Source organism: Phyllostomus discolor, chromosome 3 (genome assembly GCF_004126475.2).
Source record: "Phyllostomus discolor isolate MPI-MPIP mPhyDis1 chromosome 3, mPhyDis1.pri.v3, whole genome shotgun sequence".
Taxonomy (NCBI): Eukaryota; Metazoa; Chordata; class Mammalia; order Chiroptera; family Phyllostomidae; genus Phyllostomus; species Phyllostomus discolor.
The window spans coordinates 6,251,824-6,268,957 of NC_040905.2; the positions used below are offsets into that span (position 1 = coordinate 6,251,824).

Here is a 17,134-nt window from a genome sequence, read left to right on the forward strand (position 1 = left end):
TTTTGTAGTTATCGGGGAGCTCACGACAATTTAGTCAGCTAGGCCCTGGCTGGCTAGCTCTGTTGGTTAGAGCATCCTCTGGATACACCAAGGTCGTGGGTTTGACTCCTGGTCAGGGCACGTGGAAGAATCAACCAGTGAATGCGTATGTGGAACAACAAATCCATCTCCCCTCCTCTCTCTCCCTCCCCCACTCAAAGCAATTAGAAAATTAGTTACCAAAACCCTGCCCCCCTGTGTTGGCAGGAACGAAGTCAAATACATTCTTAGAAACAACCGCGGGTGACTCTTACGCCGGAAGTACTTGTTCTGCACTTCAAAAAACGTGGATGCTGGCTGAAAGTTTAGACGCGAGAGACACGACCCTGCACCTTGACCTCACACTTTCCATCCTCAAATGTAATCTGGGTGGCGGTGTGCGAATTAATGAGATGAAGTTTCTGACAAGTAACAAACTAGGTTTTCTTAACCCTTTCTCCATGGGCGGTGGTTGGCAGGAGGATCCCCGACTGAAAATGTGCAGAAGTCCTTTCATCACGTCCCTACGTGGCGAGGCTCCAAGACAGCCAGAACCTCCTCTAGTAAGTGCTCAGTCAGTGGTAGCTGTTACTCTGAGTAGCTGTTACACCAATTGCAAGTGCTGAGGGGTCTCTGAACACTTGGTGCTGTTCTAGGGCAGGCAGACACATTCCGCTCGCACTTCTCGGTTGTCCGGTTACCTGCTGCACCCCGTCCCTGCTGGAGGTGAGCCTGGGCTATCCTCGGGGACACCCGCCTCCAGGAGGGGTGTCTGACACACCTCAGGGGAGGAGGTGGCACCCAGACTGCTTGGTGTTGTCAAGTTCAGTCTGCGGTTCAGAAAGGCATACCCCGATCTAGGAAAATGTGTCTAATTTGTCCTGTTCGGGGTCTGGGTCTGCCTCGTGTCTTTTCTCCTGCTTCCCCGATGTTCACCTTTCTGTTGACCTTCGTTTACACGCTGATGATTTCTTCAGACCGGTCTTCTATTTCATTGGTTCTGTCTTGTGCTGTGTGCAATCAGTCAGCTGTTCTAAACCTTGACAAAGAGGCGGAAGCGTGAGAATGCCACTTCATATCATTTCACAGCAGGGGGTCAACTGTCAGTTTAAAATTGAATCACAATAATTAGTATTTATTAAAACCTTTGTTTAATTTGCCCTGGCTGGCGTAGCTCAGTGGATTGAGCTCGGGCTGCGAATCAAAGCATTGCAGATTCGATTCCCAGCCAGGGCACATGCCTGGGTTGCAGGCCATGACCCCCAGCAACCGCACATGGATGTTTCTCTCTCTCTATCTTCCTCCCTTCCCTCTCCAAAAATAAATAAATAAAATCTTAAAAAAACAAACAACCCCTTTTTTTCATTTTATGGGAAACTTTAAAAGTTCACTTGACATCGTCCTGACTCATCATTTAGTCGTGAATGTTCAACATTGAACGTTCTTCCTAAAGGCAAAATACAAACAGAGAAACAACCAAATTGTGACCTTGAGAAATTTGTATTATGAAAATAGTTTTCATTTTGAGTTCCTGAGAGCCCCCCTGTAGCAGCCACGACACGACAAACTTCCCTTGAATGCGTAGCCGTGTTTGGCAACGACTGTAACCTTTGCTTGTGATCAGCACTGGCCCGTTTATGATTGGACGGCGGAGGATGGCTGAAGGCCCGGGGCCCACCGATACTTCTGAAGCAAACTGGTCTCTAGGAAAAGTTCTGAAGATCAACTCTGAATCACTACCTTTGCTTTATTTCACTCTCTGGTCTTCAACAACACCATTTCCATCGGGCTAGGGTTCGGAACCCACGTTACCGCCCCGCAGTTCTTCTCAGCTCCATCTGACAGGTAACTGTGAGGTCATGGGCACAGCCACCGCTCTCATCTAGAAGTCAGTCTCCCAGGACCCCCGAAGCAGTTCAGGACCAGCTCTTCTCTTCAGTGAATTCGTGCGCTGACACTTACTCCTTAGCACACGTCAGCTAAACTTTGTCTTTCAGGTATATCTGAGTTACCCGGACAAAGCGGACATATCCCGTTAGGGTAGCCTAGTCTAGGCTACTGACTAGGAAGGATCCCGATAAACGGTGGTGGTGAGGGTTTGGAAGTTTTGATTCCTGCCGCTTCTCAAATATTTGAATCCTTTACGACAAACCTTGTCAGCGCGAGAGCCCAGCTCATTCCACCTGGAAATCATCCAGCCTAGGTGGAAATCATCCCTCTCCTGATGTCACTGATGAAGCCCAAAGTGCTGCATTTTGTCCAACGGAGCCAGCCTGCCAAGGTCAGGCATGCCTGGAATTTGGCACGTCCGTGACAGAACACTGTTTCCATGCGCGCACCTTCACGACGGTCCGATCGTTTGTTTAGAGCAATGGACGCTGTTGAATGGAAGACATCCATCAAAACCCACTGGATTTTTTCTGGCGGAGGCTTCTGTCCACATTCAGGCCTCAGACGGTACCGCTGGCTTACTCCGAGTGCTGCAGAAGTGGACAGTTACAGTCTGGAGGCCCTCACTGCCGCTCCTGGTCCTGACACCTTTACTTCCAAGTTCAGGGTAGCGGGAGCACTTACATTGCCGTGAAAGAATCCCCACGTGAATAGTAATAGGAAGGGGGCAGCCTTTTTAAACTAGCGAGACTATATTAAGAGCCTTCTGGTTTTACACAAATTCCCAAGAGTTCTAGGCTTTTTTAAAAAAGATTTTATTTATTTTTTAGAGAGGGAAGGGAGGGAGAAAGAGAGGGAAAGAGAAACATCAATGCGCGGTTGCTGGGGGTCATGGCCTGCAACCCAGGTATGTGCCCTGACTGGGAATCGAACCTGTGACACTTTGGTTCGCAGCCCACGCTCAATCCACTGAGCTACGGCAGCCAGGTGATTTCTAGGCTTTTAAATGCACAGACATTAGGGTTCCGTTTAGCTCCCCTTTGACTCTCGGATGGTAGGTTTGGAATAATAAGACATATTTTGTCTTGGTCCCTGGTTCCTGGCGCTGAGCTCTAAAACCATTGGCATTTCTGGATACACCATCCTATTCCTTTATTCCTAACAAGCCTCTTCGTTCCCAAGCCTGAGTTTATGCTAACAATTAGGTGGCTCCTGGCCTCGGTTGCCCGAGGACCCGCCCACATGGGGGCGTCAGGAGTATATCAGCTCCAGCCAGTCTGCGGCCACACCACCCTGAATGCACCCTATCTCCTCTGGTCTCAGCAGCTAAGCAGGGTCAGGCCTGGTGGGTACTTGGGTGGGAGAACCACCAGCTCCACCCCAAGATCTCCAGGGAAGGAGACAGAGGACAGTTCAATAATCGATGGGCAGTGATGTAATCAGCCCTGTCCAGGTGATGGAACTTCGATGAAGACGGTCAGGGAGCCTCCCGGTGGAGCCCAGCCACGGGCCGGGAGGGAGACGCCCCAGGAGAGGAAGCTCTGCCCCCCCCCCCCCCACGACTGCCCCTCCCCACCACCATCCCAGGCACCTCCTCCGCCTGGCTGCTCCTGGGGTGCATCCCTTATAAGACAACTGTTACTACACGGATGCTTTTTCTCGAGCTCGTCCTTCTGGGGAAGGGCTGACCCTGAGCGGTAAGACGCCCTGCTTTGTCCCTGGCCAGGCAGGACGCCGCCAACCTGCCTGAAGTGGGGCGGTCTGGTGACCGCAACCTCTGGAGTCCCGGCTCGCTCAGTGGTGTCTGCCCGAGTGACGGGAACCCACTGGGGTCGGAGAACGGAGCTGCCCCTGGAACGGCGGGGGAGCATGGGAGAGACAAGGGGTCCCGTCACTCGCCAGGGCACCTGGGACTCCTGTGAGGACTGAGGGCGGGCGCTTCCCTGCCCCGAGATGCTAGCACCCTGGAGGTCCAGCGAGAGCCCTCAGTAGGAATAAAGCAGCGGGAGGAACGAAACATCCAGTTCGGGACTGGGAGACTTGAATTGCTGTGTTATGGGTCGTATGCTTGCAAACCACAGGTCAGTTAGGCTTGTTACCAGTGGGTGGCGCTCTTCTCCTCTGCAAGCAAATGTCCTGGCACCTGGAAAGCATGGACAGAGCCTCCGTCGCCTCTTGGGGAAAGGAAAGTGAACTACACCTGCCCCCAAGCCGCCTTGGAAGGCCTTGCCGAACCTGAAAACTCATACGGTAATTTTAACTTTGTTGGGCCTTCATCCCTGATCTCCACCTCGTGGTCAAAGCTCTTGAAAGGCCGTTTAAGAATAAACCTTGCGTCACACCTTGGCTTCAGGACACAGCATGAGCTACTGTCAGCATTCAAAGTTTACTAGCAATTTGAGTGCTTGAGACCACTATCAGGGATTTTTTAAAAAATATGTTATTTATTTTTAGAGAGAGGGAGGGAAGGAGAAAGAGGTAGGGATACATTCATGTGTGGTTGCCTCTCACATACCCCACACTGGGGACCTGGCCCACAACCCAGGCATGTGCCCTGACTGGGAATTGAACTGACAACCCTTTGGTTCAAGGCCTGCACTCAATCCACTGAGCCACACCAGCCAGGGCAGGAATTTTTTTTTAACTACAACTATCTCAGGAATATGGACATCGTAAGACAAAACTGAAGATGTAACTTAATTCTTTCATCAGTATTTGAGTTCAAAGAAAAAAATACACGATTATATATAGTAATGTTACTATATTTATTACATATTACTATATATTATATATAATCATATATATAGGATTAAAAAATATATATATATGCTTTATAGTAGGTACCCAACCACCAAACTCCACACTTGAGAATGCTCCAACTTCTAAGATGGCGGCATAGCAGACATGGCTCGCCTCTTCGCACAACCACATCAAAATTACAACTAAGATACAGAACCACCATCACTCAGAACTGACACAAGTTGAGTTGAATGGAGCTGACGGCTCCAGAATCAAAGAAACCACATCCACCCAGACTGGCGGGAGGGGCACAGATGAGGAACGGGCTGGTCCCACATCCACACGTGGTGATTAAAAACTTGGGAGGGGTATCTCAGGAGTGAGGAGCCCTAGGCCCAAACAGGTCCCCCAGACCAGGGTTCCAGAGCCAGGAAGGTAAGTCCCCATAACTTCTGGCTGCAGAAACCAATGGGTATTGATTCGGTGGGAGAAACTTCTGGATCCCCAAGCACCCACACACAGACTCACCTACTGACTCACTCCCTCTGAGCTCCAGCACCAGGGTGGCAGCTTGAAAGGCACCAGTGGTACACAGGGAGGAGATGAAGTGTCTGCCAACAAGGTGGGCAGAGGCCACTGTCCTCTTTCTAAACTCTACCCCCCACAGAGCCAGGAAACGGGTGCCACATCTGAGACTCCGTCGACCTGGCTAACACTGTTTGACCCGTCTTGGGGACCCCCAGAGACTCTGCCCCACACAACTTACAGGCCCACCCAAGCTGCTTTTCCGTATGAACAGCTGGTCTTGGCTCATGTTGCACAACTTCCAGAGTCCTCTCAAACAAGCAACAGCTGGCCTCAGTGAGCCCCAGGCCCAGCACTAGCAGCAGACAGCCTAGATTCACAGCTTGGCCTCACCTGGGGATCTCCAAGCCCAGCACAAGTAGCAGCCATCTCAGACTGCCTTATAGCTCAGGCAGGGTGGCCCTGGGAAGAACACAAGCGGAGGCTGACCTTGGCCTGCACCACACCGGAAACCCCAGGGCCTGCACACAGAGACAGCTACAGACCATGTCTGAGCACCTCCGCCCTGCCGCTGCACGGCTGATCCTCCACAGAGGCAAGAGGTTGGTGGTTTGTGGTCACTGCCAGTCCTTGCCCCTGACTAGCCTGGGTAAATCCCTCCCATCAATCTGCCAACAGCAACCAAGGCTCAACTACAAGAGGGGCAGGTACTCAGCCCACATGAAGGGTGCACCTCGAGTACACAGACTGGGTGATAGGGGAGGCTGTGCCCCTTGGACCCTACAGGGCACCTACTGCATCAGTCCACACTACCAAGACAGGGAGTCAAACCAGGTCTACCTGATACATAGACACAAACACAGGAAGGTTGCCAAAATGAGGAGACAAAGAAACATGTCCCAAATGAAAGAACAGATCAAAACTCCAGAGAAAGAGCTAAACGAAAAGGGGACAGCAATCTATCAGATGCAGAGTTCAAAACACTGGTTACAAGGATGATCGAGAACTTAGTGAGGACCTCAACAGCATAGAAAAGATCCAATCAGAAATGAGGGATGCACTAATTGAAATATAGAACAATTTACAGGGAAACAACAGCAGAGTGGATGAAGTCAAGAATGAAATCAATGATTTGGAACATAAGGAAGCAAAAAACTAATCAGAGTAAAAAGAAATCCCCCGAAATGAGGCTAGTATAAGTAGCCTCTGGGACTTCCAGAGATTACACCCCAACATTCTCATCATAGGGGGGCAAGAAACAGAGGAAGAGCAAGAAATTGAAACCTTATTTGAAAAAATGATGAAAGAAAACGTCCCTAATTTGGTGAAGGAAATAGACATGAAAGTGCAGGAAGCAGAGACCCAAACAAGATGGATGCAAAGAGGCCCACTCCAAGACACACCAGAACTAAAATGCCAAAGGTTAAAGATAAAGTGAGAATCTTAAAAGCAGCAGGAGAAAAGAAGTTAGTTACCTACAGGGGGGTTCCCATAACACTGTCAGCTGATTTCTCAAAAGAAACTTGCAGGCTGGAAGGGATTGGCAAGAAATATTCGAAGTCATGAAAGCAGGGACCTACATCCAAGATTGCTCTAGCCAGTAAGCTACCATTTAGAATGGAAGGGCAGATAAAGTGCTTCCCAGATAAGAAAATACTACTTTAGTTCATCATCATCAAACCATTATTATATGAAATGTTAAAGGAACTTATTTAAGGAAAAGATCAAAACTATGAATAAAATGGAAAAAAAATAGAAATCTATCAACAACTGAATCTCAAAAACGAAGCACACAAGAGACAGAATCATGGATACAAGGAGCATTGTGAAGGTTGCCACATGGGATGTGGGAAAGAGAATGGGTGAAGAGGCGAGGGGATTAAGAAATACAAACAGGTAGTTACAGAATAGCCCTGGGAATGTCAAGTACAGCGTAAGAAATGGAGCGGCCAAAGAACTTACACACATGCCCCATGGACATGAACAATGGTGGGGGAGGGGGGTTTGCCTGAGGGAGTGGGGGTTGTGCTGGGCGGAGCCTGGGCAAAAGGGGAAAATCAGGATGACCGTTAATAACAAACTATAAATAAAATATATTAAAATGAAGAAAATGCTCATATATGTATATTTAATCTTAAACACACAGTGTCCACCCTGGCTGGTGTGGCTCAGTGGACTGAGTGTCAGCCTGTGAACCAAAGGGTTGCTGGTTGGATTCCCAGGCAGGACACATGCCTGCACTGGGGGCCAGGTCCCCAGTGGGGGGCCCACGAGAGGCAACCACACACTGATGTTTCTCTCCCTCTTGCTCTTTCCCACTGTCTAAACAAACAAAACCCCCCTACACTGTCCTATTCCCGGTACCTCTAAATCTCTGACTTCCCCAGTTGCGGGGAGCCCTTCTAGCCTTTCTCTTCAGCGACCTTGCGAGTGAGACACACGTTTAACACCAGGGCTACCAAAGAAGCGTAAGTTGAATCGATCTCTTGAATTTAACACGCTAGTAGGTAGAAAAAGGTATTTTAAAAAGAGGCGGTTGTGCCCACTGTTTGCTAACTACAAATACCACCCTGTTCCTCCTTCCTTTTTTTTTGAACTAGTCTTTGGGGACTGGAGGTGTGTACTGAGAATTTTATGCCTCAATTCATGTATCAGTCATGTCAGTGCTGGTGTATAAAATCATGATAATACAAATCAGAGAACACCTCTGACCATAAACCAACTTCCACACCGGTAATTGAGAGGGGGGAGAAAAAAAAGAGCCATGAACACATAATTTTACAATTTACTTTAAAAATGTAAGTATCTCCCAATATTTAACAGGTAAAGAAAATAGCATTGGTTTATGCGGTTGCCATTTTATTTTCCAAGTAATACTGATTAAAAATATTTACACGCCTACTTTTAAGTCCACAGTTTAGCACTCTTATCTGTATGGCTTTAAAAGTTATAGCACGAGACCTTTACATTACGGTTGGGGAAAAGATTCACTCAAAACAAAGCCTGATATCTTATATACACGTTTTTTTTCTGTACTTTATTTTAAATACATTAATTTTTAAATGATGCTCATCTTTTTTTATCTGGTGGTAAAATACTAGTGCAATGTTTCAACCAAAATAAAGTTTACCACAGATAGAAATGAATTTTTCCCAATTGAAAAAAAATGGCCCTTTGGCTGCCATTAAATGAAATTTTCAACCTAACTTAAGTGAAAAAGAATTGGTAGTTGCCGTCATAAGCAAAAATATAAAGTACTATTACAGCATCATCTACATTGCTCCTTGTAACACACACTTGGAAAGAACCAGAGATGCTCTATAGAAGTGTAGTTGGTTTTGACAAGGCACATGGGTGTGGATTGTTTTACATTCTGGAAACTCGGCCGCCGCCGCCGCCGCAGGGCCGACACCTGGGACTGCCAGGGTGGACGAGGACGCTGTTCAGACCGGAGAAAGCCAGAAGCCAAAATTTAACTGCACAGTAACAACGCACTTTTCTTCATGCAGCCTGTGTTCCTACAGATTCGATTTTCTAACATGCATTAGAATACAAGTGCTTGTATCCTAATGATTTTATGTTTGATTTGACAACACGTAACAACAGAAAGAACACAACCTGGAGAGAGGAGGGAAGGGGGGAGGAACCCTCACCACAATGAAAATAGATACATTCGTACCCAACCATATAAGAATATAATCCATTTAAGTTTGCAGAAATATACTTCTCGAAACTTCCCACTCACTTACAGGAAACATCCTCCTCCGTGGCATTAGCCAGGAGGAGGAATCAGGCTGTTTCAACAGAAACAGTTCAGCACAACAGGAAAGAGTTTAACTTTGGTCCACTTGTCTGTTAGCTCAAGGACAGTCACACTGCCCAACATCAGTTCGAAAACCCAACGCGTACGTTTAAAAATATATTCATTGTGGTTCATTCTAAAACCGGCACGGGTGTTCTGTTCTCGCTGCCCGCACTTTCGGCTTGAGAGCCCGCCGCCGGCCCGGTCTCCGAGCCCATGGCGTGTTCGTGAACCTCTCCGGCCACCTCGGCGGCGTCCTCTTGGCCCGGCTCGCTCTCCTCTGGGTTCATGAGGTCAGGGGTCACTGGATCCAAGTCTGCCTCTAGAAGCTCAGTGTGGACTTCCAGGGGCACCTGATTCACCCGTTCGACATGCAGCTCCTCCACGTGCACTTCAGTGCCTTCTTCAGTCTGAATTCGACCCACTTCCAGGTAACTCACCTGGACCTGCTCCGGAAGCTCACTCATGTGCGTGTCGTGCACCTGGCCGTCCTGGAGCAGGTCGGGGTGGACCTGTTCCACGGTCACCTGTGCCGAGTCCACCTGGACCTGAAGCAGCGGCAGCACATGCACCTTCCCCACTTGTTCTATGATAGTCATGGAGGTCACGGGCTCGGTCTGCACGCGGGTCTCCACCGAAAGGACTTCTTCTGTTATCAGACGCTCGGAGATGTTGTGCGATTCACTGAGATGCCTCCTCAATTCGTTTCCTTGCATAAACCACAAGTCACACAAAGTACAATGGTTGGGTTTATCTCCAGTGTGGATTACCAAGTGATCTTTGAACTGGTCCCAGCTGTTAAACACACTGTTACAGACCTGCAAGCACCAAACACAAACCGTGTTAACAACACTTAATAGTCACACTAAGAAAAAAAGGATTAAAAGAAGACTCATTTACTCTCCGGAAAAGAAGAGCTGAAAATTTTTCTAAAAATGTCATGAATATGGTATTTGTCATATAATCTGGTCCAAGGGGTTTCATAATTATTTTATTTGGTTTTGTAGCAGATGTAGCTAACAAATTAAATATATTTTGGGAAACATTTTAATACTGCCTTCATTGTTAAAACGTCTTAAGAATTCTAAAAATATAAGTAAATTATATTTGTCACAGTAACCAAATTTACAGCCACGCACGAATCACAGAAGAGCTGATTATGGCTGGCCTGCCTCTCGCCGCTCCCCTCCTGCCTAGTGTCAGCCCACCTGCGATTCGAACGTGACTTTACTGACACCTGTGTCACGTGGAGCTAGGAGTTTACACGGCGGGCCACCATAAGCCCCTCATAAAATCAAAACAATGACGTTCTTGCCTCTCATTTCTTGCCAAGCTGTCAGCACCAACCCTCTGCTCTAGACTCTGCTACCCTTCACTTCTCATGATTTCAAACACGGACTCCTCTGCTCAGGACAGACCACAGCCACACATACCTGGCATTCGTAAAGCTTCTTTCTTCCTTTCTTCGCCCCCACTCCTGTTTGGCACGCAGTCAGGTGACATTTGAGGGTGCTATTTCTAGCAAACCGCTCATGACAGTTTGGACATTCAAAAGGCTTTTCACCTATGAGAATAGAAAAAATTGTATCCACAAATTAAGATAAACAGAAAAAGCCAACACAAGCTGGTTCTTCTGACAAAACTTGGATCTAAGTTCTGTTCCTCATTTTTGCATTTCGTAAGAGAATGTCTACTCTCCTTTCAATTAAAAACTAAGACCAACCCCTACTCTGGGGAAAGGCACCGCTGCCCGCCCACAGGCATCTCTGAGCACGTGCCACGTGCCAGACCACATGCGAGGTGGCGAAGATGAACCAACTGTCCTTGTTCTTGACACCTGCGCACCACCAGCCAGGGTGCTTCACCGAGACGACCGCCCTGGCGGCGGCGGCGGCCTGCTCCTGACGAGGGGGCACGGGGAGGGCGGTGGCCCGCGCTGTCCGAACCGGAACGGGAGAAGGGCACACAAGAGGGAAGGCTGTTCTAGGCCGTGGCACAGAAGGGTGAACGGCGTGGTGGGCGAGGGGAAAGGAGGGGGTATCAGTGATGGCTCTCAGCTCTCTGGCCCAGATGTCAACCAGAACAAAGGACAAGGGAGTCCAGGCAGGTCTGGAGCGGGGGGTGCCAGGGAAGACCGTACACTCGGCGTTGTGTCCGCCGAGTTCAAGGCACCCAGAGCAAACGGAAAAGGCCATCAGGCAACTGCACAACGAATCTGGAGCCAGGCAGGAGATGCACTGATAGAACGGAAGTTACTTCAGGTGGCAGGAGAGCCCTGTGATGTGGATAAGACTCTCAGTGCGTGACGTGATGGCAGAATCCGGTGAAATACCAAGTGAAAAACAGCAGGCTGTGAGGCAGCAAAGGGAACCGAGAGAGAACCACCAGAAGCAGCAGCAAACACCAAGGGCCTTTAAACAAGGCGCGTCCAGGAAAGAGCACCCAGCCAACGGCAGGCAGGTGACGAGCGGCGGTCACTCCCTGGCAAGAACGGCGTGAGCAGCACCGGGAGCCGGACTGCAGCGGGACGAGGGAGGGCGAGCAGGAGGCAAGTCAGCGAAAAGTCAGCACAGAAAACTCCCTTCAAGAAGGGAGTCTGCAACAGTGAAGGACTAGGACAGCCCTGCAGGTGGGGCTCAGTGGCTGGGTGCTGTCCTGCGAAGCGAAAGGCCGCCCCTTTGGTCCCCGGTCAGAGCACCCGTCTGGGTTGCGGGCTCGGTCCCCAGTCGGGGTGTGTGCGAGAAGCAACCGATGTTTCTCTCCCACTTTCTCCCTCCCTTCCCTCTAAAAATAAATTTTAAAAATAATAATAATAAATAAAATCTTAAAAAAAAAAAGACTAGGATCAACCTAAGTATGTAGCAACAGGAGAGGCGAAGCAAACTGCCGCACACTCTACACGCGGGTGCCAGGCGGACACAGTGAGACGAATGAGGTAGATTCATAGACGCCGTGTGTGTTAGAAAGAGTTCGAGAAAAGTTAAAGCGCACAGCACCGCACTGCAGGCTCCTGCTTGTCTTCGTAAGAGCCCCGTGTCTCTCACTGGTCACCTGGGCGTGCAGGGATGCAAGCGTGGCAAGGACGGACGGGCGAGAGAACGGGGCGGCCGCCACTCCCGCAGAGGGCTGCGGACGCGGGGGAGGCACTTCGCACCGTGGTCTCCTGAGCGCTCGCTGTTTAAAAAGTTAGTCTAACGGGCCCGGTAAAATCTAAAACTAGCACCCGGCTCCTTATGTTTTAGCTGTGTGGACAGCACCGTCTCAGAGCGCTTCTGCTGCGCTGTCTTCCTTGTGAGGCAGCCCTGGGAGGCAGGCATCGTCCCCCCGGTTCACACAGACAAGGCGCGGCCCAGGGACACGTGGCCCGTCAAGGGCCCCACGCTGGCCACGGCCAGAACTGGAGCTGGGGCCCAGCTCCGACTCCCTGACCCACCCTTCCTGCGACTGCACACGCCGCCCCGGGAGGCCTGGAAACAACTACTGGCAGACGAGGTTACAGGTCACCTCTCGGCTCCCTTTCACACTGGTGTCCCCCGGGTGCACCTGTCTGATGTCTCCCCCACCCGTACGGTGGTGCTCACCCTTCTCTATTTTTCAAGGTGAATTAGCTTCCGGTCAGGCAGCCACCCTACTCAGAAAGCTGGGCGTCACCCTCACCTGCTCCCACACCTCACCGATCACCCGGTCCTTCGGTTCTGTGTACCACTGTCTCACTGCCGCCGTCACTGCCTCTACTCGGCCCCTTCGCCCCGAAAGCTCCCTAATGAGACCCAGGAGGTTTCAGCACCTCAACCCATCCTGCCAGGCATGTCTCTCTAAAACACAAATCTGAAGGGATCTTTCCCTGGCTTAAACATCTTTAAAATGACCCAGAGCCTTCCCAAGATACAATCCGAACTCATCTGCAGCCGTTACGAAAACACCATTACCAACATGCTCCTAGCCTCCCCTCCCACTGTCTCCCCTGTCCCCTGAGCCGCACTCGGGGACAACCCACGGTGCCTGCGTAAGTGCACGCCACCCGCTGGCTGGCCCGACCATTAGCGGCACCTCCTGGCCTCCCTTTACTCGGACCCAGTCGTCAGGCCGCAATAACCCTCCAGCCGAGCTCGTAAGGAGCTGCTCCCCCGCTTGTCTGTGCCTGTGTGTGCTTCACGTCATTGCCTGGGGTGCTGGGCGCCTGGCCAGCTCCTGCAGCCTCCGGGAAGCCACCCATCCCCCGTCATAAAAAAGGAGCCCAGGCAGGCTCTCCCGTGAGATGCCGGCCCCCCTGCATCGGCACCGGGCCGGCACACCGACTGGGCCCCGAAGGCAAGAAGTCCCAAGTTCCCTCATTTCCATGACCCGGCCGGGTGGCACTGTCATTACTATTCTCCAGACGGAAACAAAACAATTCAGAGGACGAACTGCCCAAGTTTTACAAATCAAGCCCCAGAGTACGGCACGTGCTTTAAGAATATACAGGAAACCAAATCACTAAACTAGTAAAAGCACGCAAAACATGAAACTGACGGGGGGGGGGGGGGCATTATGTATCTTTTGATGGTAGAAAACAGGAAAAGGATTGTTTTCTTACTTTTACACAGTTTGTTATGAGAAAAACAACCGATCCTTTATGAATACAAACAATTTAAGCATGTTTACCTACATCCCCTCTTGACTCGCCAGCCCACCGGTCACATCTGCAACTATCTTACCACTAATTATTGGTGCAACAATGGAGGCTAGAAAGACAACCAAGTTCAGTTTGCTTTATGTGCTCGCTAAACTGTTCCTCCAAGGGACATCTGGTTCTGTAGTTTCTAACAACTAAAGCCACCTCACGTCATTTTGAAAGAAAAGACCAAGGTATTGGACAAGGCCCTTCAGCTCTACATTCTACTGTTCCACCCAGAATACAGAGTGCGGGACTTGGAAAGCACACCACAAAACTTCCAAAGTGATCTGCCGCCTCACTCTCCAACAGGCTAGTCACTAGGTAACGTTTTCAGTGAAACAGAGTCCCTCCCACTTTCACACTACCGGGACGTAACACACAAGTGATTATCTGTCGCAGGCTGGAAACCCCCACCAAAGCACGCTAGTTACTGAGCTACATCCTCCTGCTAATTTAATGGGCTTTTGGTACGTCAATTCTTTTGCTAAATGACTCTAGTTACTACCAAAATGTTCACCAAAAGATGATTAAAAGAGACGAATTAGTTTAAAGAACTGATAACTGTAGTCAGTTTCCAAACATACAATAGATATATCTATAGTGTTTGAAAACAAGAAACCATTTCCCCCAAAGATTGCATAAATACCTATTAATTACCCAAATTAGTACCCTAAACTCTTTTATCCCAGACAAGAAAAAAGATAACAGAGTTCACCACCACCCAATCAGTATTTCAAAAAATGTTAAAGGGACTTAAGAAGTAAACCCCCCCCATAAACATGAACAAGAAGATGGATAACGGCAGTAACTACATACCCACCACAAATCACTTTAACTGTAAATGGATTAAATGCTCCAACCAAAAGACTCGGGGCCGCTGAACGGATAAGAAAACAAGACTCAGGAGGTATGTGCTGCCTCCGAGGGACTCACCGCAGATGGAGAGCGGACTCAGAGTGAAAGTGCAGGCACGGAAGAGATGTTTCGTGCAAATGGGGGGAAAAACACACAAAGCTTGGGTAGCAATACTTGCATCAGACAAAACAGACTTTCGCTTTCGAGATCAGACAAGATCGGGTGCATTCAGGCTGGTACGGCCCTCGACCAGAGAAAATGGACTTTAGAACAAAGCCTACAGTAGGAGACAGAGGGGACACTACGTAATGACGAAGGGAAGAGAAGAACAAAATGATACAACCCTGCAAACCTTCAGGCACCAAGACGGGAGCGCCCAACTAGGTAAAGCACGTGCACAGGAAGGGAGAGCACGACAGTAACGCAGTCCCGGTCGGGGGCGTGCACACCCCCGGACACCAATGGGTACGTCCGCCAGACTGAAAATCAACCAGGAGACGGCAGCCTCGAATGACACATTAGATCAGAAGAACTTGATATTTTTGGAGGATTTTACCCCAAAGCAGAACATACGTTCTCGTTAAGTGTGCACGGAACTGGCATTACTCACAATGACCCAGCTGTGGAGGCAACCTGAGGGTCCATCAGCGGGCACCTCACATGACAGAGTGCCACACAGCCACAACAAAGGACGAAATCTCACCACCTGCAACAGCGCGACAGCACCGAGGGACCCAGAGAGTAGCATGCTCACTAAGTCAGACAGACAGTGACAAACACCATGTCGCTCGCAGGTGGACCACAAAGAACCAAACAAACAGAACAGAAACAGTCACACAGGCAGAGAACAGACTAGCCTCACGGCTGCCAGTGGGAGGGAGCTGGGAGCTGAGAAAGGTAGTGGGATCGAGAGGCACAGATCGGCGGTGACAGAACGGTCACGGGGATGTCAGGAACAGCACAGGGAAGAGAGTCAATACCATCGTGTGACCGTGTGTGGTGCCAGGTGGGTGCCAGGACTACCGGGGGGATTCACTCGGTAAAGTGTGTATGTATGTCTAACCACTGTGCGGCACACCTGAAACTGATACAATACTGCGTATCAACCATAATTCAAAAAGAGAAAACAACAACAATAAAAAACCCCTCTTAAATCCATACTGAGCCGTAAGTACTGGGTGGTTTAGTTTTCTTCCGTATGATGGCTCTCGTAGTGCTTAGCTGTCTTTAACTTCCATCAGAACAATTTGTTAGACTGCACTGTGACAGCTGTCACATCAGCCAGCATTAAAAGACAAAAACATCGAACCTGGTGAATTTTTGTGCAGCCATTTTAATACTGAAGGCGGAAGGAGAAACCCAACATTTTTGGCATATTATGCTTTATTATTTCAAGAAAGGTAAAAATGCAACAAAACACTTGTGCAGCGTATGGAGAAGGTGCTGTGTTGGACTGAACGTGTCAAAAGTGGTTTGTGAAGTTTCTTGCCACTATTGACATTTTGGCCAAATAATTCTTTGCTGTGGGGCTGCCTCGTGCACTGGAAGATGTTTAGCAGCACCCTAGTCTCTACCCACTAGAAGCCAATAGCAGGAGGAAGCTGACATACTCAAAATACCCAAATCAATAAAGTTATTGGTAAAAATGAAAAATGTGTCTTTTATTTTATGGAAAAACCTAAACGGATTTTTTGCCAACCCAATTTGAGATTCCCTTGCTATCTGCAATATTTATTCAGCTCCTGAGCATTGATAACAAGTATCTGAATGGTAAGGGATCCCACATTATTTGAATCTAATTGGTTTCTCAGTTTCTACACTGCCTCACAACCACCACGCACGAGGGGGGCTTGGAAACAAGGGTCCAGACGCCTGACACCTAGCTCACTGCTACCCCCACACCTTTGTGTAGTGGGCCCAGGCACTCCCCAACACTCAAGCAATTAGCGGCAGCTCCCGTGGCCGGACAGATCTTGCAGAGACTGCTTAAGGAGTGGGAACAAGGGCAGGGGACCCGACAGTGAAGAAGACAGGCAGGCACAGGGGATGGAGGCAGGGCCAAGAGGGCCACACGCCCTCCGGTGGAGTCCCCGGGACCTCCCCCCCCCCCCCCCCCCGCCGAGTGCCTGCAAAGGATCCGGGATGAAGACCTGACCCTTCCCGTGCCCCGGCTGGCCCCTGCCTCACCGTGTTTGTCCCCGGACCGGTGGATGGGGAGGGGTGGGGGGAGGGATGACACACGTACCCTGCCCACCTATCCAGCAGGCCGACACAGACAACCAAACGTACACCAAGGCACACACAGATCCAGGACCGTTTATAAACGCACTCATCTACGTAATGTGTTAACGTAAGACAGGAAATCTGAAGTAGCCCGTAAGTTTTACCGAAGTTAAAATGTCATGACTTACAACCCTCAGGAAATAATCACCAACTGTACTTTACATATTTCTTTTAAAAGAACAAAAATTGGCACGGTGCAAGAGTGATGACTACCTTCAAGCTGACCCCGACGCTGCCGCAGCCAAAGCCTCGGCAGCCCCACAAACGAACGCGGCGACAACCCTGCGCGCAGCCCGCACGCTGGAAGACACGGGGGCGGCGGCTGTGGTGCTGATGAAAAAGGCCTCGGACATTTAGACTTGAAG

General features: G+C 49.6%; 1 protein-coding gene across 9 annotated transcripts in view; it reads right to left on the minus strand.

Moving 5' to 3' along the window:
* Positions 1-7,939: 7,939 nt before the first annotated feature.
* Positions 7,940-17,134, minus strand: part of ZNF131 (zinc finger protein 131) — a 30,190-nt gene continuing 20,995 nt past the window's right edge. For all 9 annotated transcript variants that reach the window (XM_036020172.1, XM_028527096.2, XM_028527097.2 and 6 more), the window contains 2 exons: positions 10,408-10,538; positions 7,940-9,792 (listed from right to left, as the gene is read on the minus strand). In XM_036020172.1, the coding sequence (XP_035876065.1) occupies positions 9,106-9,792; positions 10,408-10,538 (818 nt within the window). In that variant the 3' untranslated portion in view covers positions 7,940-9,105. The remainder of the gene's footprint in view (positions 9,793-10,407; positions 10,539-17,134) is intronic.